This window comes from Sebastes fasciatus, chromosome 17 (genome assembly GCF_043250625.1).
Source record: "Sebastes fasciatus isolate fSebFas1 chromosome 17, fSebFas1.pri, whole genome shotgun sequence".
NCBI lineage: Eukaryota > Metazoa > Chordata > Actinopteri > Perciformes > Sebastidae > Sebastes > Sebastes fasciatus.
The window spans coordinates 24233094-24259983 of record NC_133811.1 but is presented as its reverse complement, the minus strand read 5'-3'; the positions used below and the strand labels follow the sequence as shown (position 1 = coordinate 24259983).

Here is a 26890-nt window from a genome sequence, read left to right as displayed (position 1 = left end):
TTTTACATTGTTTAGACTTTTTTGTACGGATATTTTTTTTAAAAAAAATTTTCACACTTTATTTTAGACATTTTTTTCAGAATTTTTTTCAAACTTTTTTTCAGATTTTTTTTACGGATATTTTTTTAGACTTTTTTTCCAACATTTTTCAGACTTTTTTTTCCCAACATTAATTTTCTTCCTCATAACACCTAACCGATTTTTTACCATATTGTCTTATTAACCCAGGTTATTATCTGTTGCTCCAATTTACAGATGTCCCCTGAACACCTGGCCGGCAGGCTGCCCCTCCCAACCACACCCTCTCCCCAGCTACCTGTGCAACTAGGACCGGTGTGTGATAGAAGCTCAGTTAGGCTGAGAAGAGTAAAATAAGAAACTTCTAACTTCTAAGATGTTCAACCAAGAGGTGAAACTAAGTGGAACTTTACACTACTGACAGGTAGAGAAAACTGCTGAATTGTGGAGTGGCTGCTGAAAGAGAAATTAATTATCCTGGTATCCCTAGATAGCTAACTGTTAGCTGCAGTAGAGCCATCTGCTTAGCATTAAGATTCAGTGGCATTACAGTTGAATTGTTATTTTACTTTGACGAATATGGTAAAGCAAAACCAGTCACTATATAACGTTTTTTGTGATGTGACATAAATATAGTTGTTGCAATGAGCTGTTAACTACCTGCATCTGTCTTAGTAGCTAATTGATGCCTAGAAGCTAAGCTGCAGTGTTAGTGCAACAAATCTGCTGATCTTGCTCTTGTAAAGCACATTATGTAAATGTGTGTGTATTTTAATTTAAAGCAAATGTGTATGTGCTGTGAAAATGTGAAAAGGCCAGATGTGTATTATTAATATTTTGAAATTGAGATTGCAAAAGGAAAAAAGAGACAATTTAGTTCAGAAATGCTTGTTAAAGTTATTGTAAAATGTTGTTTATGTAAAAAGAAAATCAGGCTATATGATAACTGTTCTGCACACTTGTGTGCAGCCTGTTTTTTTTTTTTTTAAATGGAGGATTATTTCTGTTGAGCTGCTGCTTCATCTGCTCTCCGGATGCTCATTGCTGCTCATGGATGCCTTCATCCTGTCTGGACACTGACATCTGGATAATGTGCCATTCCAAAGGGGACGGTAAGAAACCAAATCAAAGGAAACTTAACTAAGAAGGATTATATATTTGTTGGTTGAACATTTATTTGTTTCTATTTTTACTTCCATGATATATTTGAGTTGGTGAATATAAGTGGAACTACTTTAGGTCCTAAAGGAAAGGAAATCCTTGAGTTAAAAAAGGAAATGTACCAGAGAAATGATACTGAACAGATGACTTATTATAAATACATTTGTTTCTATTATTTTTCTAAGTAAGTGGTGTGTTTTTGTTTGCTGGAGGTCTTATTGCTCTTACATATAGTCTGCTACCGCCAATCTCCTTATAGAACCTAATGAATTTAGTGAACCTATAGAACCAGACTGTAAGATCTTAGTTCTAAGATATTTTGGAGGATCCCAGATATTGATACCTTAGAAACTAAACCCAGCATCAGCAGCATGGTTTCCCGACCTGGGGAAAGGCTACATGTCCGACATGTTACACCTGCATGTTTGTACCCATGTTTGCTAGCCTGCAGTCTTTTTCTTCACTACCTTTGCAGGCACATTGCTGCGTTTCTTGGCACGTTACTGTGAATAACCGATATATAATATAAACATTGTTCCACAGCACTGCTAGTGGTCAAAAACTCCAAAGGGAACCTTTTTAATAATTGTACAAAAGAATTGCTGGATTATTAATGCGCTTACTCTGCCCAATACATCTTTTTTTTATAGAACTAGAACTAATAAAACTACTTTGGTCAGTAAATCAAGCTGAAACTAAAAGTTGATTGAACAAAAATAGAGTTTTGTCCCCTCTTCCCTTTCCTTGGCTTTATTTAACCTGTAAGCAGCAGCCGCCTCCACACCAGGAGCGACTGGAAAAAGATCTAAAAACTCTGATCTCCTCTGTTCCCACATCATATATTCAATTTTAGATCACATGCGGAAGGCGGTGTCATTCAGATTGATGTCGAGTTATACAAAATGTCCTCCCAAACTTTTCACGAGTAAAAACATAAGCCAGATTCCCATGAAGGTCAGCTGCCTCGAGGCCTCTCACAGCTGACATGACCCGCGTGCTGCTTTGACTGTCGTCAGCAAAATGATTATTGCATTTTGCCAAACTGGCCGTGCGTTGGATACATGTATGGGACAGGAAGTAGAGGACAGACAGCACGGGACCTCAAGGGTTAGCAAATGATTGTAGTCTTGTAGCTTTGAACACCGAGTTTGTTTTCTCAATAAGTTTACATGCCAGTAAGAATTCAGATGTGAGATTACAGCACTCAGTCACCGACTCGTACATATAAACAGCTTGTGTTTACTCCTAAGCAAGTAAGACAAGCCAATGATGACTCTCTCAAATATGAGAATTTGATGTTACAAAATTATTTTTGGGGGTTATTTCATTGAAAAGCATGTACATAACTTCTTATCAAATACTACTTTCGGTATGTGCCCACGCAGAATTGACTGATCGCTAAGAAGCATCCCCCTTACTTACTCGACTAGTCGATTAAATGTTGCTACCCTCGCTAGTCGGTAATAGAAATATTAGTCGCTTAAACTGATTATTTTATGAATGTAAACATTTCAATTACATATTGACATATGCTGTCTCAGCTGTTGCTGTGGAGAGCTGCTGCTTACCTGAGCTCGTCAGCAGCTCCTGACTCACTTCCACCCCATCGTGTTGTCTCGGGCCAGCAGATAGGGCTGTATCAAATATCTTTCTTTTTTTTTACATGCAAAGCTTTGATTGAGGTTTTTCAAATGAAGCTTTGAATGTCTTTGGCATACTTTGTGATGTTAAACCGCCCCGTTAATAGGCTACAGGTACGTGCGGGAGAGTAGAGAGCTTTTGACCACAGTGAAAAAGTCGTTTTTGAAAGGCTAATCTCCAACAGATATGGCTTGAAGCAGAATATTTCAGAAGATAAATACATGTTATGAAGTTTGGAAATGATCACACCTACTTTTTTTTAATACATTTTGACTCTTAGTCTGAGGACTGAGACAATTTACGTTACGGAGACGATTGAGGGCTGCGTTGCTTGCTGTGTGTGTTTGAGATAGAGGGAAGAGAAGGTGGAAGGTAATAAAACACGCACATTTAGATACTAATGGTAGCCGGTAAGCGATGCCAAACCATGACTCCTCCTAACAGGGTGACGATAACGATTTCAAATGGCTTGTATACACAATGTTTAATTAAATTGCGATCAATTTTGACAGTTTTTTCTGTGTTTTGTTACTTTAAGACTAGTTGACAAGTTTAAATTTCTGTTAAAAGGTCAAGGAAATTAGTCTTTAGGAACATCCCTAGTTGCTACGCCTGTCAAGCTTCCTGTGGTTCTTTCACAGCACATAGTTTACAACTGGTGGCCAATTTACCTCTAAATTCATGTTATTTTTCAAACAATCAGTCTCATGCATTCACACATAGATAGACAAATACAGCTTCTCATTTCTAGCTGACATCCATCAGTATTGCCGGCTGAAACGAAACTGTAACTAGTAGATTCAGTTGTAGCGAGCTATCTAACGTTAGCTGGTTGAAACATTTGAATGTTTCGAGCTGACTCGTTTTAAAACAAGAATCATGGGGAAAAAAGGAGTCTTAAATTTGATAGGTACATAAATACATGCTGACTGAGATTAAAGTTGCTGTTCAGGGAAGGTGGTTTAGCAAACAGGTCAATTCATCGTTCGCCGAAGACATAGACCTTCTGATTTCTTTTGTACGTCACTGAGTTTTTTGTGTAGCTGTTCATAAAAGTGATGTGTAGTTTTCATTTTGCACACTCAGGGCTGCCCAGAGGTGCCGATTATCTCCCGCTTAGTTTCCCTTGGACACAGTAACTGGCGCCCAGATTTTTAGGACACCATCAAAGTACGTCAACCAAAAGACAAGCGCTCCAAGAGATATTTGCACATGCTTTGTGTCTCGGCCAGTCTGGGTTATTCGAGGGATTTGTTATCTCGGGTCTCCTTCATGCATTCGTTCACACCGCCTCTCAGCTCCCACACAGAGGGCACAACTTTGTGTAGCCCCCTGCTATCACTGAATACACACACTCGTATCAGACACACACACATGCAGGATCGTGCAGACATATTCACTACAACATGTAAGCATGAGCAGGCAGATGGAGACAATAAACACAACAGTGTGCACAACGCCGCTCATGGAAGGAGGACATGCTCCGTCACACAGATTTGGATGTTTTGGACTAAAAGAGGAATGTTGAAGTCCGGCCAGAATTCAGACAGCTGTTGTCTCCGCGAATCAGAGGTTTTAATGGACTGTCCATAACAAGGACTTGACCTTTGACCCAGAGCCTTTCAGCGCTGTGTTTCCTCACTCTGCTCCTTCTTCTGGCCCTAATGATGAAGACGCATTCCTTCTTCCTCTGATCATTCTTGGATTTCGCTTTTGTTTCCTTGAAAACATAACAGCAGAGGGTCGGGGTGTGTGTGATAGAGACGTACTGTACATGAAATGAATAAAGATGGGGACGTAGAAGCGCTTGTAATGGAGATGTAGTGGGCGGATGAAAGACAGAAAATAAATCGGAGCAGAGCTTTTTGCAGTGTTTGCAAAATCTCACATTCAAATTGGTTCTGCTTTTTTCTGGGTTACAGTGATGGAAAATTACTATTAATATCATTCAATCACATAAATTACTGACGTTTAAAGCCTCAGAATGAGAAAGTGATGTCACTTGAGTCGGCGTCAGATGCGGCTGATGCTGACTGTAGTTTGACTGAAGAAAAATTCTGGGGGCGTGGAGTTAAAAAGATTACCAGACCTCTGCAGCCCACTCCATCTCTGCTTGAGGCTCAAAGCTACATTAGCCGCGACTAACATGCTCAACTAATGAATGCATGAATACATTTAATGGCTATAACTGACTGGGGATGATATGATAGGATTAAAACCTCCACCTCCATTGAAAAGAGGATGAAAACAACTATAAAGATCTCACTTGCCATGATGATGGTTTTCTATTGTCGTGGGGGGGACAAAAGAAGTTGAGAATTAGACTATAAAAACACCTAGAAACATACCTCCCTGGTGTGTATTTATGATATAGCACCTGTCATTGTACAGTATATAGGGAGTAGAGTTGTATCTCAGGAGCAGATAAATTAAACACACACGTTTAGACAAGTCAACACACAGGCAGAAAGGCAGGTCAACCACATGAGCCTGCAGCCAGCAGAGCCTGTAAACCGATCCTCATAGTCTAAGCACATCCTCTGTGCTGGGGTCCCTTTTCTGCCAGGCACACACACACACACACATACACTGGTTCGTGCACACACACACACATTCCTCCGCAGGCTCTGCGAGGGGCAGGCGCAGAGCGTGCTGAAAGCTCGGAGCCTGTTCTTCAGAGTGAGCGTCTCTCTCACTCTCTTTAAGTCAGAGAGCAGAGGAGGAAGGAACGGCAAAGAGACCAGGGGAGGTCTGACGACACCATCCACACCTATTTCAAATGCACAGATCAGATAAATGCGTGCACGCTGTCCGGCTTTGATTCACTGGTTAAGATTTACACTCGAGCTGTCAATCTGCAAGACATGTGTGCAACTTTTCCTGCCAGGACAGAAACTTAAAGGAGCTTTGGTTAGACGTAGCATGTGAAAGAGTCCACTGTGAGAGAAGCTGGAGGTCCACTGTAAGGATGGATGACACAGGCTAACAACGTTCTTCACCACTTTCTCATCCAGCTTTTAAAGGGAACATCCAGCCAAAACGAAGAAGGACCGGAAAGATACAAGAACTTGATTCACCTGCAACTTATAATGATGCTGTGGTACAACTTTGGCCGCCACTTGCTCTCTCTGGCAGCACTTCTGGTGATCGTGAGCTGCGGAGGAGGGGATCAGCGGAGAGGGACGGATAGCAGCAGCAGCAGCAGCACCAGCAGCACAGGTGGCAGCAGCAGCAGCAGCAGCAGCAGTAGTAGTGGAGGAAGTAGCAACAGACGCCTCCATAAGATCCAGCATGGCCAGTGCACCTATACGTTCATCCTACCTGAGGGAGATGGAGGCAGAGGAGGCTCCTGCAGGGACGCGAAAGGCGGCAGCCCGATGCACAACAACGGCAACTCTCTCCAGAGGGACGCTCCGCCGCCTGAGCCCGAGTTTCCCAGCCAGAAGATCCAGCAGCTCGAGCACATTATGGAGAATTATACCCAGTGGCTACAGAAGGTAAGGAGACAAAAATCACTCAGAGTATCGCATCATGTTTTCTTAATGGCAAATGGAAATAGGAATGTCCTGTTTTAATTAGATTCCTTGTCGAAAAGGTATTGATTCGCATCTACAACAACGCTCCATGAGACCGGATCCACTGCTTTTGAAGTGGTCACGCTCAGCAGTGTATTTGTTGAGATGTTTGTGTTTCCGTGGGTGTGTGTGTGGTCTCCGCAGAGTGTCTGTTTGTGGCTTCACAAGATAACTTGTTTTGGTTTCTGGAGGAGGCTCTCAGACTAAAACCGGGCCGTGTTTGCTGTTTTCTCGCAGTCGACACATTGTTTGTCAAAAGTGTTTGTCTGGAGGAGAGTTTATGTGCTTTACAGGGTTGAGAACTTGTGTCTGGGTGATGCTGTGTCCTTCGTCTCATGAAAAAAGATTGGATAAACTCCAAATTCCAGTGTGGTAAACAGCTGTATTTCTTCATACTTGGTAACGTCATAATTTGTATTAACAAAGCTTCTATCTGACAACAAAATGTGTATTTAATAATCCAGTATTAGCACACAATTCATATGAACCCTGCTATGCTGTTATGTAACTGTGTACATTATCAGGATTGAACTTTTTGTTCTGGACGTCTCACAGCTGTCTGATTTTCTAGCCCCCCACAGACATCTTGTCCCGCTGTCTGTCGCAACGTATCCGTCCAGAAAACACATATTGTTTTACTACTTTCTCTCTATTTTTTCCTGCGTAAACTAAACCCTTTGAATTCCACAGATGTCCGATTGAGTTGCGCGGAGCGCCGGTCACAGAGCAGAGGTAGTTATATGTCAGTCACCCTCTGTTCTCCAGTGGGCTGTCTCTTTAATGGCAGGAAGTCAGAGAGAGCCCCTAGAGACACTCAGAGGAGGAAAAGACAGAGAAAGAGAATGCTCCCTTTATTTATTCAAGCCAAGGACGTGCGAGTAGAACTGGAAAATCCAGACTCACATAAAAGACAAAAAATCTATAGCCTGTTATTTTTCTATAGAATATAATCCTCATTTTTATTGAGCTGATATGATATAAAATAACTCCTATTTAATTACTCTTGAAAGACCAATTTATTTTTAGAGCCACCGAGGTGTTTACTATGTTCAAATATGGTTCTACTGTAATGTTAATGAGTTGCGAATCGTGAGGCCTTCACTGATACGGCTTGGCAGGGACTCTGCTTTTCTAAGCTTTGAGACTTTGTGTCTCCAAAGAGATCGAGATTATCTCCCTGAAATGAATACATGAATCAAATAAATAAACTTCCAAATTCGGCAGAACCGGCTCCTCAACTTTTCACAATATCGTTCTCGAATAAGATTAGCAGGTTCAATCTGTGATGGATTGCTCAAAGCTAACGGTTTATTTTTTGTCTACTAAGCAAATGCATGCACAGATAACACTGGATGGATTTGATGGATTACAGTGGAACTGGGGAATTAATCAACTTTAACTTCATCAATACCCCCGAGTCTATTCATTAGCAATCAGCGTGTCCTCCCAAACGCGTCTGAGCGTCTCTGCTTTTCATTTCCTCTCAGAAAGTAAACTTTTCACTCCTCAGGTTGGAGGAAATGGTCATTCCTCATCAATTACCCAGGCGTTGGTCACAGTGCGTTACGGCGAGATGTTGATTGAGTTTGTAATTAGGGAGGTATGGTGTTGGAGGCTGCTCCACCTCTCCTGCAAATTCAGATACTCTCACTAAACCACAGAGGAGATAAAAATCCAAATGAAATATTGTATGAGAGGTATTTTGCGTTTACAGGACAGAATCTGTGAAACATCAGCTTGTCATTAGACTGTATATCACTGACTTTATCTCAGTTGAGAGGAGGAATTCACTGTATATGGTGTATGTCAAGCTTTAGAACATTGTGTACATGGTGTGTGTGTAGATTCACATTTATATGGCAGAAATAGGGCTAACCACCGAGATACATTCATCTATGTAAAAATATAAACCCTGCACCTTTTGATTGATGAGTTTCTACTAGGGATGTCACGAGAACCGATACTTTGGTGCCAAGTCGATGCCAAAATCCTGAAAATATGACAGCACTTGTTTTTCTACAGTACTGCAGGTACCGTAGGTACCGTCAGGGCTTGAGACTAATGGTGTCCTGTCATCCTGCAGATGATAGAAAATGTGTTTTGGAAGCAGTGAACTCACTATCGACGCATCCAGGGGACGTACACTATTTTTTCCCTGATAATGCTAAATTACAACAAATCCGTGTTGAAATCGGCTTACCGGCTGCTAACAGCTAATGTTGTTTACACACTACATGATAATCAAGCCGATTTTGGGCCCGATTCTCCCCCCTACCGACAATGGTCAGCAAAGCCCTGATTTTTTGAAGGTTCTAAAGATTATCTTTCCAGATATTCCTGTGGTGTGAGGTACGTTAAGAGTGCTTCTTATACCCCCCAATGTAAAAATATCAAACATGTTCAAAATTACGATCGAATATCCTGTTGTGTGTGGGGAACCCCGAGGACAACCGATGACGCAGTCACGTGGGAAAGAACGATAGCCAATTGAGAACCAAGCTGACTGAAGCAGAAGGAAAACCACTGCCGTCATGGCGGCTGCGGCTAATGCATAAGCTAATGTAAAAGGCGAAGCATAAAGTAGTGGTAAGATGGAGCTCAGAAATGGAGGACCAACTTGTTGATTTGTGGCAACAACGTGTCGCCAAGACTTCATCTATCCATCCTTTATGAATTTTCAGTATAAAGTATTGAGAAAACTAACATTGCTATTTCTTCCTGCCCGTTTTCCGCCATGTTTGTTTACACTAAAGTCACGTTCGATCACCAGAGATCTTGCTAGATTTTCGTTTTTTTAATCGGGACTCTTGTTGTTCATGAATTGAATCTGTTAGTGTGTGTTGTGCCGTTTTGGTCAAATCGTTGCTCTCCACACACTAAAGGAACGAAACTTGCGTTAAATTTAACATAACCTGTCATTATGTGTGTGCTCTCTCTCATTTTCAACATCTGCAACATCACCCTTAACGTTAACTAGCTCTCATCCTGCCGATTTCAAGGCGGGAGGTGCCATTATGATGCGCTCAGGCTCTACTCAGTAAAAATGAGTATTGGGCGAAGGTAAATTCTAACGTTAACATGATGTGTTCAAATATAATCTTGTACAATGTAGTTTATGATGAGACACTTGAATAAATCCAGTTGTTTGAAGGAGATGTTTTCACAGCAATATAAAATAGATAATAGAGAGGGAATTATGACCTGTGTCACTTCCTAACAAAAAGGTAACAAAGGAGTGGATGTTGAAGTACATGGGATTTATCGTTTTACTTTTGTTTTTCTCCGTGGTATCGTGGAATTTCACTAGTTTAGGAATCAACTACTAAATTTTCTGGTATCGTGACATGCCTAGTTTCTCGACCAGTTCACTATTTGAAGTCTGAAAACCTGCGTGCATTTCTTCATGGCTCCCAAAAGCGATCCATGTGTCAAGAAGGGCCAGGGGTTAAATAACACCGGCTTTATCTTTGCTCAGTGGACCTCATCCGTCTGTGATAGTACAAGTGATACTATGAAAACACAACGGCAGCATTGGTAGACTGAAGGTTTGACTAATGAGACCTCTCCAGTAACTTTCTCCTCACAAGTGAAAACGTCTGCCATCACCACTAATACTGCCATGCCTCTTTCCTGACACTCTGGAGTTTTGCAGGACCGCAGATATTTTTCATTTCAAATGGCAATATCGACAAGAGTATGTTACGTAATAGATAGCGGATTATATTTTAAAATGTGTGACGAACAGAATTATATTAAATTCCCTGGATGCATGCTGTTTAAAAAATATTAGTCTGTAGCAAAAATACAAATAACAAGTAAAGGATTATCACAAGAAAAGAATTGGCGGAGACATTTCAGAGGGGACACTTAAACACACAGTGGTAATTCAGCCTAATTGCTCCGCATGGGGGGGGAACATCAGGATGCAGTTAACATTTTTCATTGGACAGAAGATTAAGTGTCCTGGCCAGTCTATCTATCTTAATCACGCCAGCGTTTTTACTGCTTGTCTAAGAGAAAGCTCGCCCTGATGTTGCTCCAGCCAGCCCTGATGAAAGAGACGGACGGTTGAAGACCGTTGCAGATAGCACTCCGGTGCCTGGGTGCTCGGTCCAGTGTGGGGGGTAGACGGAGAGGGTGATGCAGCAAACAGCTGTTGGGGAAGCATTTTAAGTCTGAGATCTTTCCTTCCTGGTAGTATATGGACCCTGATAACATTCCTGACCAGTCAAAGGTGACTTGTGTTTGTCCAAGGATTACTTCCCTGGCCTGCCTGCGAGGCGAGGAGCCTCGGACGAGCTTGGCTCTGATCTCAGAAAGAAGATGCAGCAGGAAACAAGCTACTTCACACATAAAACAATAACAATTAACCTTTAGTTGTGCAGCATCTTTCTTGACAGTACATGGCGCTTTGCAAAATTAAAGGTGAAATTAGCAGCAGGAAAATAATCAATCAATACTGTGTGAATTTGGGCTGTCCCAGACAAAAGTTGTTAATCGTGTGAGAACCCATGGTTGCAAAACAAAGGATGTATCATAGATTAGACAGTAGTGATTGTGCTCTAGGCAGCTAAACGATAGCTTCTTGCTAAAGTCATTCATTCATTAGCCCTGTTTGGAACTAGCGCTATCCATTGCAGCTAAACTATAGCTTCATGTTAATGTCATTCATTCATTAGCCCCGTTTGGGACAAGCGCTATCCATCGCACCCACATAATCAATTCAGTTTTGTATTGTACTGAATTTGAATTTTCGCAACAAATAGAATAATAAAACACATCAAATTCAGTGTGCAAGGTTTCTATGCATAACATTTTTTATCGGATGACGGATGCAAAGACCTTTAGATTGTACTGTGAGAGAGATTTGTTGACCAAAACCAACCAAGTCAAGTCAGTTTTATTTATATGGCCCAATATCTCAAATCACAAATTTGCATCATCCAATAGGGCCAATCAGAATACAACATGACATGCAGAATACACTGGCGAGCTAACACAATGCTAAAAAAACATTTGCCTCAAACTGATTAAGCAAAAACATTTCACGTTGCTCTCTTTTCTTGGCCGCAGTTGACTTCACAATCACTCCCCTCCTTTCTTTGTCATTCACCATGTGATGCATCTCAAAATAGATATTGTAGGCTCTGACACAGATTGCAACCACGGCTCTATCAGACCCATCTCGCACAGAGTGACATGCAATGAACTTTGAAGAATGTTATTAGGCCCCAGGCTAGAAGTGCCTTTAGGCAGCTGGTTTCAAAGTGTAGGAGTCCCCATGGCAAAGGATTGCTCACCTTTGGTCTTTTAGACTTTGGAAGAACCTGAAAAAGTTGCAGCTCAAGGATCAACGACAGCAGTCTAGCACTGAAAGAGCAACAAAGTCACAAATGTGCTTTAAAGGAATAATATGACATTTCTGGAAAGTAGTTTATTCGCTTTCCTGTTGAGAGTTAAATGAGAAGATCGATACCACTCTCACAGACATGAGTGGTATCAATCTTCTCATCTAACTCTCAACAAAAAAGCAAATAAGTGTATTTCCCAAAATTTAAAACTGTTCCATTAAAAGCATCAAATAAAATCTTCAGATAGACTCTTAAAGGTACAGTGTGTAGGATTTGGTGACATGTAGTGGTGTGGTTGCAGATTGCAACCAACTGAATACCCCTCCGATCACTCCTCCCTTTCCAAGACTGCGGTAATGTGAAAATCGTTTGCAGAGTGCAAAATCGTGGTAACGCCATTCGCCTCACTCAGAGGTCATCCTTACCATAATAACACTACTTTAGGAGCAACAGGTCAGACGTTACTGCAGTTTCACAAGCATATCGGAGAACAGGTAATGACGTGAAACGTGAAAAGGCTCTCTCTAGAGCCAGTGTTTGGTTTGTCCATTCTGGGCTTCTGTAGAAAAATGGTGAACCAACATGCCGGAATCCGTGAAGATATGCTCCCCATATAGATATGAATGGCTCATTCTAAGCTAACGAAAACACAACGATTCTTAGTTTCAGGTGATTATAAACTAATGAAAACATAGTTATGAATATTATATTCCATTTCTGCTAATAGATCCCCCTAAATGTTACATACTGTTCCTTTAAACTCACAGGTAGGGCTGGTTATTGTTTGAAAATTTTCAATACTAGTAATCTATACCAGATTTTTTGGTATCGATACCGATTTCAATGACATTACTTTTTTCAGTACCTTACTTCAAGCAATATAATTTTTTTTTTTTACAAAACCCTTTTTTTTATAAAAGCCAAATTCTTAAATATGATATGCTTTCTGAACACAGGCAGCTACCGAAGCTTTCCCACAATACATTTAAAATCTAAAATTGGAAATATTGTCTGACATTTTAAGAAAAGAGAAGTTAATCTTGGGCAATTAAGAATTCAATACCAGCTCTCGATACTTGACCATTTTAGACGATTCACGTCAATATCAAAGAAAGTATTGTCTTTTGAAACAAAGCTCTACTCAGAGGGAACAAGTGGACTGATGAACAGTGAATGTTACTCTAGCTGCTGGGCTTTTGTTGAGCTGAAGGCCAGTGAGGATCAGTCTCTTGTTGGAAACACGAGAATGGATGCGTTATTTAACATAGAGAAAAAGGATGCATTGTTTAAAATGAAGCAAGCATCTCACTGCACATTTTGAGAATATCCTTTCTGTTTCTCTAATATTTCAAGGACGATGAAAATTTGGCACGGATAGAAGTTTAGCCGGCCAAATTTTGTTTCTGCTCTTGGGAGTGAAAGTAATAGATCTTCTCATCTCCCTCCTGGTGGAGACAGTAGAAAGTGGCTGAGAGCAGTGTTTCTTGAGAAGGACGGCCTGTGCCAAACTAAGCTGTTGAACAAAGGGAGGGGGAAAAACTATCGGCGGTGTCTTATCCCTGTGAAATTCCCATCATTCTGCCTCTCGACGAACATGACCGTGCTGCATAAACAGTGGTTTAAAAGGATATACCAACATGTGGGCAGCAGCTTGTTTCCCTTCCATGCTGGGAGTTCATAGGAGAAAGGGTGAATATGTTTCTCTACTTAGTTGCTATCAGAGGGCCACACAGCATGCCTGGGGATCCAAGGAGAAAGCTATCTATTTTAGGGATGACTGCCTCTATGAGCGTTTATTTTTACTGATAATGTGGGCCAAAACTAACAATCGGATGATGCAGAAAGGCTAGGAACTGCTCAGAGGAATAAAAAGCTCTTCCTTCCTGACCCCAAAAACTTGTAAAAGGGAAACCGTGGAAATTGCTGAAGGACATTACAATAACAGCTTCCAGAAAAGTTGTCTCGGCTCTACTTGCACTATGACTGAAAGCGAAAAGGAAACAGGGCTCTCTGCTTAGCATGTCATGGGAATAGGGAAAAACATTACGGCCATGCCACAGTATTTCCACATGGACGTGAAAACGGAGTCCAACGTTGTTAATGGTCCTGATTTTCAGGAAAATGGGCATTTAGTAGATTTGTCATGCTCAATGTGGCAAGCCACTTTGTTTTGAGACCCCCTTTTTTCCAGAAATCATATTTCAGTGCAGCCGGTGGCCCCAAACGTGCTGGAAGTTTTGATATTGGGCAGGCAGGTATTGTACACCTATGTCTCTTTAAAGCTCGATAAATGAGGCAGTATATTTCTTTATAATTTCATTGCGTCTTGAATCTGTCTAGTTTATCGTATTGCAGCTATAACACAACCATGTGGTTCCTTTTCCATCACTCATCTGAGCGAATCGCTCTCTGGTGGGCACTTTATAGGGGATTTATTTTGTTTTAATTATAAGGTTATACATTTGGCTAACTGCGTGCAGGATTTATGATATCCCTTCTGAAAACATTGTTGCTTGAAAGCTTGTAGCTTGGCACCCACTGGTGCGTCTGTGGAATAAATTCAGAGCTTCATCTGATCTGGTTTGTGTTTCCATGTGCCCTCGAGTACATTCATTCCCGTTATGGCGCTGATTTTTTTTCATTTGGAATACGGAGGTTTTATGAATGTAAGTGTTCTGCAATGTCTCACTCAGGTATGGAAGTGATCTCTTTAACTGCTTTGATAGTTTTAGGCAATTTAGAGGAAGTGAAACAAGCTGTGAACCCCCAAATTGACATATTATTACCTTATAACAAACACGGAGCAACATTAGCATTCATTTGGAGTCTGGTCTCTGGCTCCTTGTTGAACATGAGTCCATATTTGCTCATTTTCTAGCTCTGTTTTTGGTCTCCACCAACTCCAGAGAGAAATATCTGACTCTTTAGCTGTTAAATGCTCCACTATGTTCACTGGCTAGTTGCTAATTTTGTCTAACTTTTTTCACCACCGAAGTCAGTGCAAACAGTCAAAAAATTCTAAATGTTATCCTTTTACTTTGTTATAGTCATCTATAGTGGTTATTTGCATAGAAACACACAATTCAAATGATTAGGCAATACATTATTCTATTTTTATTCAAACACTTGCTTTATTTAAAAACAAATCTTGGCATTAGTAGTTCTAATGATGTAATATAAGCTGCTTAGGGGTAACGTTAGTGTTGGGAAGTTAAATAGGCCATAATTCCCTCTTATCTTTTTTATATTGCTGTGAAAACATCTTCTTCAAACAACTTCATTTATTCAAGTTTCTCGCCAAAAACTACATTTAAAAGATTACATTTGAACATATCATGATACTGTTAAAATGTACCATCGCAATACTTTTCTTTTTCTTTTTTTTAAAATAATTTTTACTGAATAGAGCTTGAATGCAGCATGATGAAAGTCCATACAACCTCTGTTAACATTTGCTGTTAGCTCCAGTATAAGCAGGACAGACTAGCCGGTCACTGTGATTACTCTGAATTACATGTGTCAATGAGACCGGCAAAAAATCGGAAACATGAGACTGATCGGCCGGTTTCGATCGGCGGCCAATCGCCCGGTGCATCTGTACTTTTTTGCGTAACACTTGCACAGCTGACTGCTGTGATTAAAACTACACCAATCAGAGACATGAAAGTGAACCAAAACATTAAAGCTGCAGGCCTTAAAACCAAAACAACAAACTGAAAGATGCTAAAATAGAGCTGAGGGGAACTGCAGAGTAATCATCTGTCATTACAAGCCACCCCTTTCACACCCATGTGGTCATTTGATCCATTGTTAATATAAAGATATTGATTATAGCAGCTGTAATGAATGAGTGAGTGCTCTGCTGTGACATTTAGATATTTTATTCTACTGTGGCATGTAAATATTTTCCTATGAAATGACTGAAACAAGAGTAAAAGCTTTTTTCAAAGTATAAATAATATTATTTTGGGCAGGCAAGTGGAAGTCATTAGTACTGAGAGCGCAAGTTATGGTCAGAAGAGTTGCCAAAAGCACAAGGTTCATGGCTGTATCTCTGCCACTGCTAAGGTTGAGTGATTATGAGCCAAATATTAGATAGTAATAGCTCAGATAGAGCGAAACATTAGACATTATAGTCAATCTGAGCTCGCAGTTAGTGGGCAAGTAATGTGGTGTTATCACAGCCTGCAGCAAATCACAACTGCGTTTGAACTTATTTCAGTCTCAGAACCGGCTGTTATCTTTGTTGTATTTTTGTTTTATAATGACTCTTGATAAACAGAGCAGATGATAATATTACTCACTCCTATCTGCTGCCATTTATTTTCCTCCAGGCTTCAGGTTCATTTAGGTTGCGCGCCGTAAATCAAGGTTTTGATGAAGGTCGGGGGAACTGAAACGGCGTTAAACAACAAAACCGCGTTTGAGAATCTGAGCCGCTCGCAGGACGTCGACACAGTGTGAATTTACAATAACCTGTCACTGTTTTGTTTTGTTTTTTTAACAGCTGCTTTACTTCCAGGAAAAGATAACACGGAGAAAACATTCATGTCTTGTATTACTAGCTCTGGCACGAGGCAGGAGAATGAAAAATCGGACTTCACTGCAAGCTGTAATGCTCTCGCTACGTGCGCTCTACGTTTGCTGCAAGTAGTGTTGTTTGATCCCCCTTCTATCTCTATATGTTAATTCTGTTAAAGGTCTGTGAAGTGGGGAGAAAAATTCCTGAAGCCTCCCCACATGCTGCCTCTGAGGCCGTCTCTCCCCGCGGCGTCTCTTTGAATCTCCCCGACAGATGTTGCTTTCTGTGTGGATGTCTTTGTCTGTCAACGCTGGGGAGCCTTCCAGAGGTTCCAGAGGACAGAACCGTTTCACCTTATTTTTTATTTTTTTTTGGAGTTCAGCCCAGCGGATTTAGTGTTGCTATGATTTCAAATTGAAGAAAAACAAAAGAATCATAATCAGATGCTTGAATCTGAAAAGAAAGGGGCTGTGGTATCAGTGAGGGTTGTTGGGAAACTGATGACAGGAAGCAAGTAAAGGTGAAAAGAGAGAAAGAAGGAGATAGAGACAGAGTGCGAGATACTGGGTGAAAAATAAACCGTTTCACTCCCTCGCAGTGGGGGCTAGAGAGATCTTCAAATGACTAATGGTTGGTTCCATTACTTTTGTTTTGTGGTAGTGGGATAAGAGCCACTTGCTCTTAAAGCCTCTGTGTCACATCCAGGAATGACCTCACTTATTTATTTAATCTTTTCTTGTCCTTTGGAGTGGGTGAGAGAGGCGAGTCGGTGGGTGTATATCGTGTGATGTATTAACTTGCAATGTGAGACCCACACATCGTAACGGTAGACTGTCTGGAGCTATGCAGAGCGGCATGCTGATTATAGCCCCGACTCTCTTTTCTGTGGGTTGTTTGGACAATTGAGCGCGTTAGGTCTCGGTTTATCGGTTACGCGCCGCGTGGTGTGACACCTCATTCAGCCGCATGCACATATTCACACATACAGAAAGACAACAAGATATGGACGCACATATATACACCCACAAATCTTCATACACTCTTCACCCCTCTTTCAGAGCTGTGTTTGCCTCGTCTGGGACCCGAGCCAGGCTTCTCACATTCAGCACCAGGCCTGGAAGTTGGCACAGAGACTAGAGACGTGACACAGTAAAAAGTGTGTTATGTATCCCCCACTGTTCAAAAAATAACACCCTCAAAACATAGTCCAGAACAGGTCAAGAGTCCTCATAAAGTCTTTCACATTCTTCACCTTTCACCACATTTCTTTTCCCTTCATCCTTTCAGCGTGTTGGCTTTTTCAGAGCAGGTGATTAGCTGACGGAAAGCACCTGCTGCGCACCATTTGTGTTGCACGCTTTGATGGAGATTCAGGCTCGGGATGCAGCAATCCTGCTTTTTTTTTGCCTTATATTGACTTCGATGCCTAAAGTTTTAGCTGATACCGGTAATGTATTTACTTTTTTAATTTGAAATTTGTTTCTGTTTAACACTGCTACATTTTAAATTGTTATTTGACCATTTAGTTACAAGGTGAAACCTTTTCATCCAGAGTAGGCTCGCATCACCACGGCCCTTTAGGGGAAAAACTTCTACTTTAAACAAACAGGTTTAAAATGCAGAAGAGTTGCTGTGTAGTCCAAAGGTACATTCGATGGGTGAATATTCATTGTCAGTGTGGTAAATTGCTGTAGTAATGACAGGTGGCTGTTCATTTTGGTTGTTTTGTGATCTGATCTTACCATTGATTTTAACAGTGACAACAATGGAAAAACAAAGTAAAGTTGTCTCGTCCCCAAAGTACATGTGTATCACAGTAGCCGACAGACTGGTTCTAAAGTGTGCTGCTGTGCGGTGACCTTACAGGAAGTCGCTCATAAATCTGTCATTGATCGAACAGATGGATGGATGTGCTTTTCGGGTCTGCGTTTACAACCAAAATACAAACGCTTACAAATGGTTCTTGATGTTTATTTAAATTGACATGTTTGCAGTGGTTCTGAGATGGAGAGAGGCTAACCCTCCAGAGGCCTGTGTGTTTGTGTGTTTCTGCAGACGAATCTGAACATATGATAACGTTATAACACACCTTCGTCCAATACTCTTTTTAGCAATTTTTACTGAATAGAGCTTGAACACGTGTAATGTAACTCAATGCAACCTCCGTACCTTAGCCGTTAGCTCCGTTATTTAGCCAAGCATGACTGTGCTGCTAACAGCCAACGTTACTCTCCTACTGCCAATTTCAACACGGATTTGTTGTTCACAATGTAGCACTATTAAAGAAATATTCTATCATCCCCGGGATGACGGGACGCCGTTGGTCTCGAGCCCTGATCCCCGGTACCTGTGATACTGTATAAAAAAACGAGTACCATCACGTTCAGAATTTTGGCATCGCTTTGGTACCAAAGTACCGTGACATCCTTGGCTACAACACATACAGAGAGGGGGTATGACTCCAATCTCTGCTAGGAACGCCCTTACTCCGCTCTATCTATATCTTTATATAGTAGGTAGTTGTTTGCTGCTATAATAATGCTCTGAATCCTGTACATAGAACCTTTAAGGAAAATGACTTTATTCAATAAGTAGTTTCGCCATATTCTACCCCCTGAGGTACGTGGGACCACAGGATGAGATTGTACGGCCATTGTTCATACAACATGTTGTCGTATGGCTTTGTTCATAAGTACAGTTGATGTTTTGGAGGGCTGTGGAAATTCCTGCGTGATGTGCGAGGATGTTTTGCTTTGTTGTCTGAACATAATGATTCCAGTTTAGTTGCGCTTGGTTTTGATCATTTGAGAAGTCCTCTGCTTTTTGACTGTGTTTATACACACACATCTTGTACACTTCAGACTAGGAAATGCAACAATAAACAGAAACCTGGCCACATGAAAGGCCAGGGATTATACACAAAGCGTCCTTTGTGCTTCTCTACATCCTCCTATCTTTCCAATTATGTCTTATTGAGCATCTCTCAGCAAAAATATGCTGTAACTCATCCAAAAAGTGAATGTCTGACTAATTGCAGATTGCCATGCTCGTTTCATCTAATTTTGGATGCACGACTCACAAATATATTTATCCTGCGGCTTTTCTAAGAAGAGCTGTAACACACAGCGAGCAACAGACAATAAAGACACATGCAAGTTATCAGCATTTTCATCCATCATCAGCTGAAGGTCAGGCAGCAGCGAATGTTTCTAATGTTGCAGCGTGGCAGTGATACAATAGCGGCTGTGAGCTGCACTTTGACAGCAGCATCTATTTCCCTCCTCTCCGACAGCCGCGGTGAACCACAGGTCAGACTGAAGCAGCTCCATCTGGAGATGTTAGTCGGGCTACCGCACCTCGTCTTCCTGCTCATCTCTTTTGTTTAGGTTGAATGTCGCTTCTGCATCACTTAGGGGAAATTTAGGCCCACATGCGTAAACACACACTCCATACTGCCTTCATGTACCACCCAGAGTACTCAGAAATGCCTCACTGATGTGATGTATAGCCCGGTGCGTTTTTGCCGCTTACAAAAGCAACAGTTGGAGAGAGTGGAAAATGACTCGTCGCGAGTAACATAATCTGGACCCGATGCGATAGCGTCAATCCGTCTTTGGTGATAGAGGCAACGCAAAGCAGAGATTGTAAAACAGAATGGGAGGAGGGCGTGACACGGGGCGATAGAGAGATATAAAGAGCGGCAGAAAGAGAGAGTGAGAAAAGGCTGAGGTTGGCGTTCACTGTGGTGATTGTAACCCTGGACGTCTGCAAGCGATGTTTCATAAACTCTGGAGTCCTCGCTTAATGGGATGTTAGGATGAAAGATAAACACGAATGTGACGTTGAAGGAAACAACCCCTGTCATTAAACGCCCATTCATTTTGATTAGAAGAGACACCCGGCTTGATAGATAGCGCTGCTGGCACACAAACTGGAACGCTGGAACCATTTTTTTCCCCCCTGAAGTTTTGCCCGGCTGGGAGGTTTAACATACAGAACCGTAATGTTTCTGTCATGGCTGAGCTTGAAACAAAACATGTCCGTTTGCATCTACTTCTGCAGCTTCTTGGCAGAGGAATCCCCCCGCTGCGATGTTTAGAGGGCACACTGGAATGCTATCTCAAATATTTGGATGTAAGCGCCTCCTCCGTGGGATGGTGGGCTTGTGGTATCCCTGCGTGCTGCAGTAAAAGGGGCAGACTGACATAGCATGTAGCGTTGGACATTCCTGCCCGGATGTGTCCCTGAAGGAAAGATTCCCATGTTGGACGACTTGCGTCACAATAACTTCAGACTGCCCCTCTGCTGGTACTCGCCGTTTCAGACCTCTGGATGAATGAGCAGGTCCCAGTTTGTTTGGTTGTTTGGGTTTCGTTACGCATTCCCATGCTTTGGGTGAATGCAAGTACTTCCTCTCCCATACGGCCAGATACGCATAATTAATTGGATTAATTTTTGGGCCCATTTTGACATCAGAGAGCAGGAGTGTAAGTGGAGGATTTGTGAAAATATACATTCATGCTTAGAGGCACACGGCGCAAGAGAAAAGGGAGATCTCTGTGCTGTTTGCAGAAGAGCCATGAACTGTGGTTAGCCTACTCTGAGCAGAATGCATGGGAATGAATTACAATATAAGATATTTCTAGCTTTTCCCTGATGGCCTGAATAAGTCGCTAAATTTGTCGGTAGTTTTATAAAATGAAGTCGCTAAGAGGGTCTGAAAAGTTGTCAAATTTAGTGAGAAAGTCTGAATGGTAGTCTCCCAGACAGATCAAGCTGCTGCTCAGCTCCCTATTAAGGTGATTAAATTATGAATGTGTTGTACTTAAGGTATAGCTGAGGGACCTGATAAATATGTATCTACTAGCGTTAGCTGTACGGTCAGTACTCGACTGCTATCAAGCTACAACATGAAGGTACCTATAACCCAAGATGTTTTATTGACTGACAGACGTACCACTCTGTTGGTCTTTGTGAACAGATCAAACAGATAAACCTCGCAGACATTTTAAATATCAAAAGTGGCATTTCACTCCTAAAAAAACAATCTTTGGCAGAGTGAACTTGACAGCGGATCGAGTTGCAACATATTTCATTTTGTAGTTTGGCTAACCCACAAAATCTGTGTTGATGCAGCTTATTAAATCTAAAATTGAGAAGCCTGCTAACAGCTTTGATTCTGTCCATGATTTTATTGGGGAAAATTGAGTGCAGGGTTGTTGGAGGTTTGCTTTACAGGGCTCAAACTCTGTAGAGTATAGTTTAATGCTTTCTTGAATGCTTTTTAAAAAACAAATGTATGCATTTCTCTACAGATATTTATAAGAAACTTCCACATACATGACTTGAGTTATACATGCTGCTACTGGAATCTGGTCAGAGCATAGTTATCACCGTCTGGACCAACTCTGACAATTCATTCCCGGAATGAATTTTGATCGTAAAAACAAGCAAGTGTCCTCACCACCGTACCAATATCAATAACAGAAAATGAAAACATTTCTGTTGGATGTGCTAAAGAACTCAAGTTCAAGGCAAAACACGTTGTCTGTCTCACTTTTTTTTTATGCTAAGGCAAAGTTAATTCTCTCCATAACACAATGTCAAAACTTAATTTGTATAAGTCATTTGACTTTTGAGATGAATTGGCTTTTATCTTACATATTACAGGCGTACAGACAACTTTCTCTCATCCATCCTGCTCTGAGGCTCGTAGTTAATCACTGAAGGTATGTCTGGTAGACATAACACTGTCAGAGTTCTTGATTTAAAAAGTCCTCAAGCTAGAAGCCACATTCATGTGGTGTGATTTCTGCTGGTGATGGTACGTTAGTCTTCATAAAGGAGAAAGCCAAGCATAAAATACCAAATGTGAATTTTGTGTCTGAGGAAAAAAAGTGCTGATAATAACAGTAAAAGCAAATTGCCATAATCATGTTTTTAAATACGTCATTTCTTTTTCCCAAAGGAAACTAAAAACAGAAACATTACATCAAGTCTCTTTTCATTTCTCAGGGCTTTTATATTTTTGGATATTTGACCTCACCCTAATAAACATTGAAATCTCAAATTTTACTCAACTAGCGCCACAATTCTGCCAATTTGTGTTTCTAAATCATGATATAGCACCACATTGTTCACAATTTGCTCAGACTTTCTTGAAATCCAGCTCTGTTATTTCATTGTGGTTTTCTATTGTTGTAACTTCGTAAATTGGCCGCTTACGAAGCGTATTAGTCATTCGAAAATTGCAACATGTTGAAATTTAACAACACATTTTCGACATTGTTTTTACAATTTGTGGTTTGCTGGATAATATAATAATGATTAACGAGGCCATTTGACAAAATGAACATGGAATAATCGATTTGCCCTCAGGTTAGAAGTTGTGATTTGTTTTTCCACAGACACAACCAACAAATCATCCAATCTTGACAACTAAACTACTGGCTAAGTCTTCTCACTTTCTTTCATTGTGTGCCCTGTTGACAAACCATTGTGACAGAAAACCTTTGAAATGGTGAGCCTCTGAACCTGCCAACCGATTTTGGGCACCTCCAAGTAAGCACAATGATTTACCCAGTAATTTATTCAGAGAAACGGTTGGTTCGTTTTCAGGTTGTGTACACAAGGCTCATTATGTCCTTGGACATGCACAACCGAAGACGCAATTAGCATCTTGACAGAAAGACAAAGGGGAAGAAAAGAAGAAAGAAAGATGTAAAAGGAGAGGAGAAAAGAGTCTTAGAGCGGCGGGTGCTGGCAGTAGCGGCGTTGTTTTTCAGATGGCATTCAGCCTTTCTGGCCGAGGGACGTCCTGATCAACAGGCGGCTATTTGGACAGAACAACAGAGATGAGACGGGCTGGACCACCCAGCTCACTGCAGACCCCTGTTTCTGTTTCTGATGCTATTTGGCCATTCGCTAAGCTACACCCCCCCTCACCTACCGTTGCTACGGCTGTCGGCTTTCAGTCTTGCACAGCACATATGCCGTCTACGCTGATGACGATGGCAGATTTACCACTCAAAGGATATTTTAAATTTAGAAACAACGGGTCCATTGATTCTACAAAAGAAAAGAAAACAGATGCTTTTATCAGCTGTAGCTACCTCGCTAATTAAGCTAATGTTAGCTCCACGACTTTGTTGAAAACACTACTCTCTGACTTTTAAATGTTTCCTGGTGACTTGTTAAGAATCTTCTTAAAAAAGGGGCCTAAACATGCACTTGCTACATAGATGATACCGTGCGAAAAGTGTCCGTAACGTAACGCTATCTTAGGTTAAGTTGTCTGGGGTTGCTGGAGTGTAAACATCCACAAATAAGATTATTATCAGATTATATAGAAGCCTACTTCTCACTTGATTTATTACCTCAGTAAACATTGTAAACATGAGTTTATGGTCTCAATCGCTAATTTCAAGTCTTCTTCAATACAGCATGATGTTCATTTAGTAAATTATGGTCCCATTTAGAGTCAAATAGACCATAAAGCAGGGGATGCTTTAGGGCGGGGCTACCTTGTGATTGACAGGTCGCTACCGGCGTTGTCCGGTCTGGGAGTTGTCCGTGTTTATGTCTTAGAACTTTAACCCTTTCACAGCGTGTTTTCAGTTCATGAAAGTAAATTGTAACATTTTGGTCGCCTGGAAATGTCTTATTCAGCGTTCGGTTGTACTTAGCTCTACCCTCTCGTGTCACTTCTGGTTGCAAAACACCAAGATGGTGATGGCCAAAATGCTGAACTCAAGGCTTCAAAACAGCAGTTCACAAACCAATGGGTGATGTCACAATGACTATGTCTACTTCTTATAGTTTATGGTTGTAATAGCTAAGCTATGATTGTAAAATTGCTGTTTAAGATTATATCAGACTTTGAGCGAATGGTCAGTTGATCAAACCCCCATTACAGAGTCAAGTATAAGCTGCTATTTTGTCCACGAAGGCATGGGGCACGTCTGTTTGTTATGTTTTCATCTATCTGTCTGCCACTCTCTCTATCTTGACATCCTATGTGAAGAAAAAAATGTGGCAGCAATTGAGTAAAGGCCTGGATGTTGGCCACCGGGGCGAAGGTCACAGAGGTCAACTGTGAGTTCAGCCTGAGTTGTTACTCACCTGATCTTGACAGAGTCTTAAAACTGTTTCAAGGTGGATTTAAAAACAAACAGGCCAGTGAGTGACTAAGACAGCTTTCTAAAATACATACAGAGGTTGCTCATGTGTATATTATACAACACTGGAGAGTGACAGGGCAGTGAGTCCGGGTTAACACCTCCTAAAGCCCTACTAGAGTGAATTATAGGACCAGGTTTAAAAGAGGGGTGTCATACTCACCCTTTCGTTGTCGGTGGGCGATAAGAAGGCGTGAGTGTATCTGCTGCCGTTCATTCCAAGGTGGCTTGTTATGCGCCAGGAGGTGCCGATTTCGGGGGTGGGTGACGGCGGTGTAGCAGCCCCTCATGCTCCAGCCCGTTAAAGTGGTCCAGGCCTGAGCGTAAGGGATGCATCCCAGAGCCAGAGATAAGCAGAGATGTGACAGAGCTACAGCAGTAAGTGTTTTATACAGTCCAGACCCAGCATTTTCCAACTCTCCCAGTGTCTCTCAGCACCACCACTGCTGCTGTTTAGAAAAAGATCAAGACCCCCTTTTAGAACGGCTAAATGGGAAATGTCAGAAAAGTGGTAAACATTTGCAGCAATCTATAACAATGATAGGAGGGAGTATCATCGTGAGGGATTATCCCGTTCTTGGCTCTCAAGAGATGGCAATTTAGCAGCCGCACCACGATGATGTGGATCAGATGTTGTGGATCTCAGCTGATGGATGTTTTTTTCGCCTGTGAACACTTGTCCCTCTGTATGACCAACGGTCCCTTTGCTCTTAAAATCTGCATCCTGCTACAGGTACATGCAGTATGTTGTACAGCTTGTCATTTATGTTCTAGGCAGCCCGAAGCAGCTTGTTAAGTGATTAACAGATTAACAGTACCTCATAAACCGTCAAAACGGACCAGTATGTACATGCAGTACGCAGCATTGTGAGGGTGCAGTTAAGGTTCTAATGGATCTCCATCGTTGTGATGTCAGGCAGCATCATTAATAATGTCACAGGCAGTCCAGGCTGTGCCAAACACACCACCTTAAAACCTTTATGCCTCGGTGTAAAGTAGCACTTAGGGAAACATAAACTTGTGTTTATGTGACTCTCGCTTAGCAAACAGTGGTTTCGTAAAACCAGAGGCTAGATTTAGTAGTTTCTGGTATTATTACCCCTTCTGGAATGTCCCTCTATAAATCACCAAAAAAAAAAAAAAGATTTAGTTTTATTTTGATGAAAGTGGAGTTTCATTTAAATTTCTTTCTTCTTTCAAAGAAATGTTCACACACAGAAGAATCAACAAAAGCTGTTTTCAACTTGAAATTTTTAAGGTTTTGAAAGAAGAAAAAACTTGTACAAATGAAAAGCTGAATTTAGAAGCAGTAAAACGCACCATTCCTCTCTTCAATGCACTCAGGGGTTTTGCAGCTACAGCCTTATTTGGTCTGGTATGACCAGTGGTTTATGGTGACTAATGTTGGCAACTTGAGGTAAATATTGCTGTATAACAAACATTACTCCGTCAATTTACTGACCTCTCTCCACTGTTACAGTACATAATTAGGATTATAATCAGAATTTGGGCTGTCAAAGTTAACGTGATGATAACACGTTGACGCAAATTCATTTTAACACCACTCATTCTTTAACACATTAATGCAACTTGCAAGTTTTAGGTTGTAGAGTGAAGATACACCTGACTGTACGGTTAAAGATGACCCTAATTTTTTTAGTTTAACCCCGAGTTGGTGGGCTCCATCTCGAGACTTACCAAACCACAAAGCTTTTAAGCCACGTTCACTGGACTGAAACCTGTCTCTCGTCAAATTCCCATTCGTGAGAAGAATTTACGGGTATCAGACAAAATTATCACTTGGTTCTGTCATTTCATTGGCTCTCTATCTCTTGATGAAAACGCATAGAAATCAGCACCATGAATTGAAATTAATTGGTTCCAGTTTCAGGTCAACTACAAATGGTTTAGTTTCAACATATTCTGGAGAAAATCAGTCATTGGCATAAGAACCTCTTGCCTTCGTAGAAAATAAAGCACCGCAACTATTGCATTCTCGTCATGCACTCATATTTATTTCAACATCTCGATCCCATTCCCAATTGACACAAATTTGCATCTCAGTTCTGGCAATGAAAGGGAGTATTTGCTTTCATTGCTGACAAGTGTTACTATTGGTAGTCACTGACTGGAAAAGCACAGCACTCAAGTGGAGCCGAGGTTAGAAACCATCTAAATAACCTGACACCCACGCAGACCCATTTTACGGCTTCCCGACTGCTGATTTTACATGATTGGGCGTGTTTGCGTAATCTTGTTTCTCCTTGGTAATTTATATTTATGACCCCCACCAGATCCAGCCAAGAGTCAGCCACATTCCCTACAACACAAACCGTGAAGCGATCGCCGGGCTTAAGTTTCCGTCAGCCGTCTGACCCTTCATATACATTTTCTCTCAAGGTGACTTAAAGCCCATCGCCGTCCTCAGACAGTGGACACAGTAAT

General features: G+C 41.3%; 1 protein-coding gene across 5 annotated transcripts in view; it reads left to right on the top strand.

The window, feature by feature from the left end:
* The first annotated feature begins 1040 nt into the window (after nucleotides 1–1040).
* angpt1 (angiopoietin 1) overlaps nucleotides 1041–26890 on the top strand; it is a 142128-nt gene continuing 116278 nt past the window's right edge. The window contains exon 1 of one of the 5 annotated variants that reach the window (XM_074613361.1): nucleotides 1041–1130. Coding sequence is in view for 1 of the 5 variants with exons in the window: in XM_074613360.1 (XP_074469461.1) it covers nucleotides 5793–6317 (525 nt within the window). In the remaining 4 variants the exon portion in view is untranslated. Of the gene's footprint in view, nucleotides 1131–1158; nucleotides 1179–5475; nucleotides 6318–17695; nucleotides 17716–26890 lie in introns of those variants that run through there. The other 4 variants (XM_074613362.1, XM_074613360.1, XR_012590612.1 and 1 more) reach the window with 4 other exon arrangements.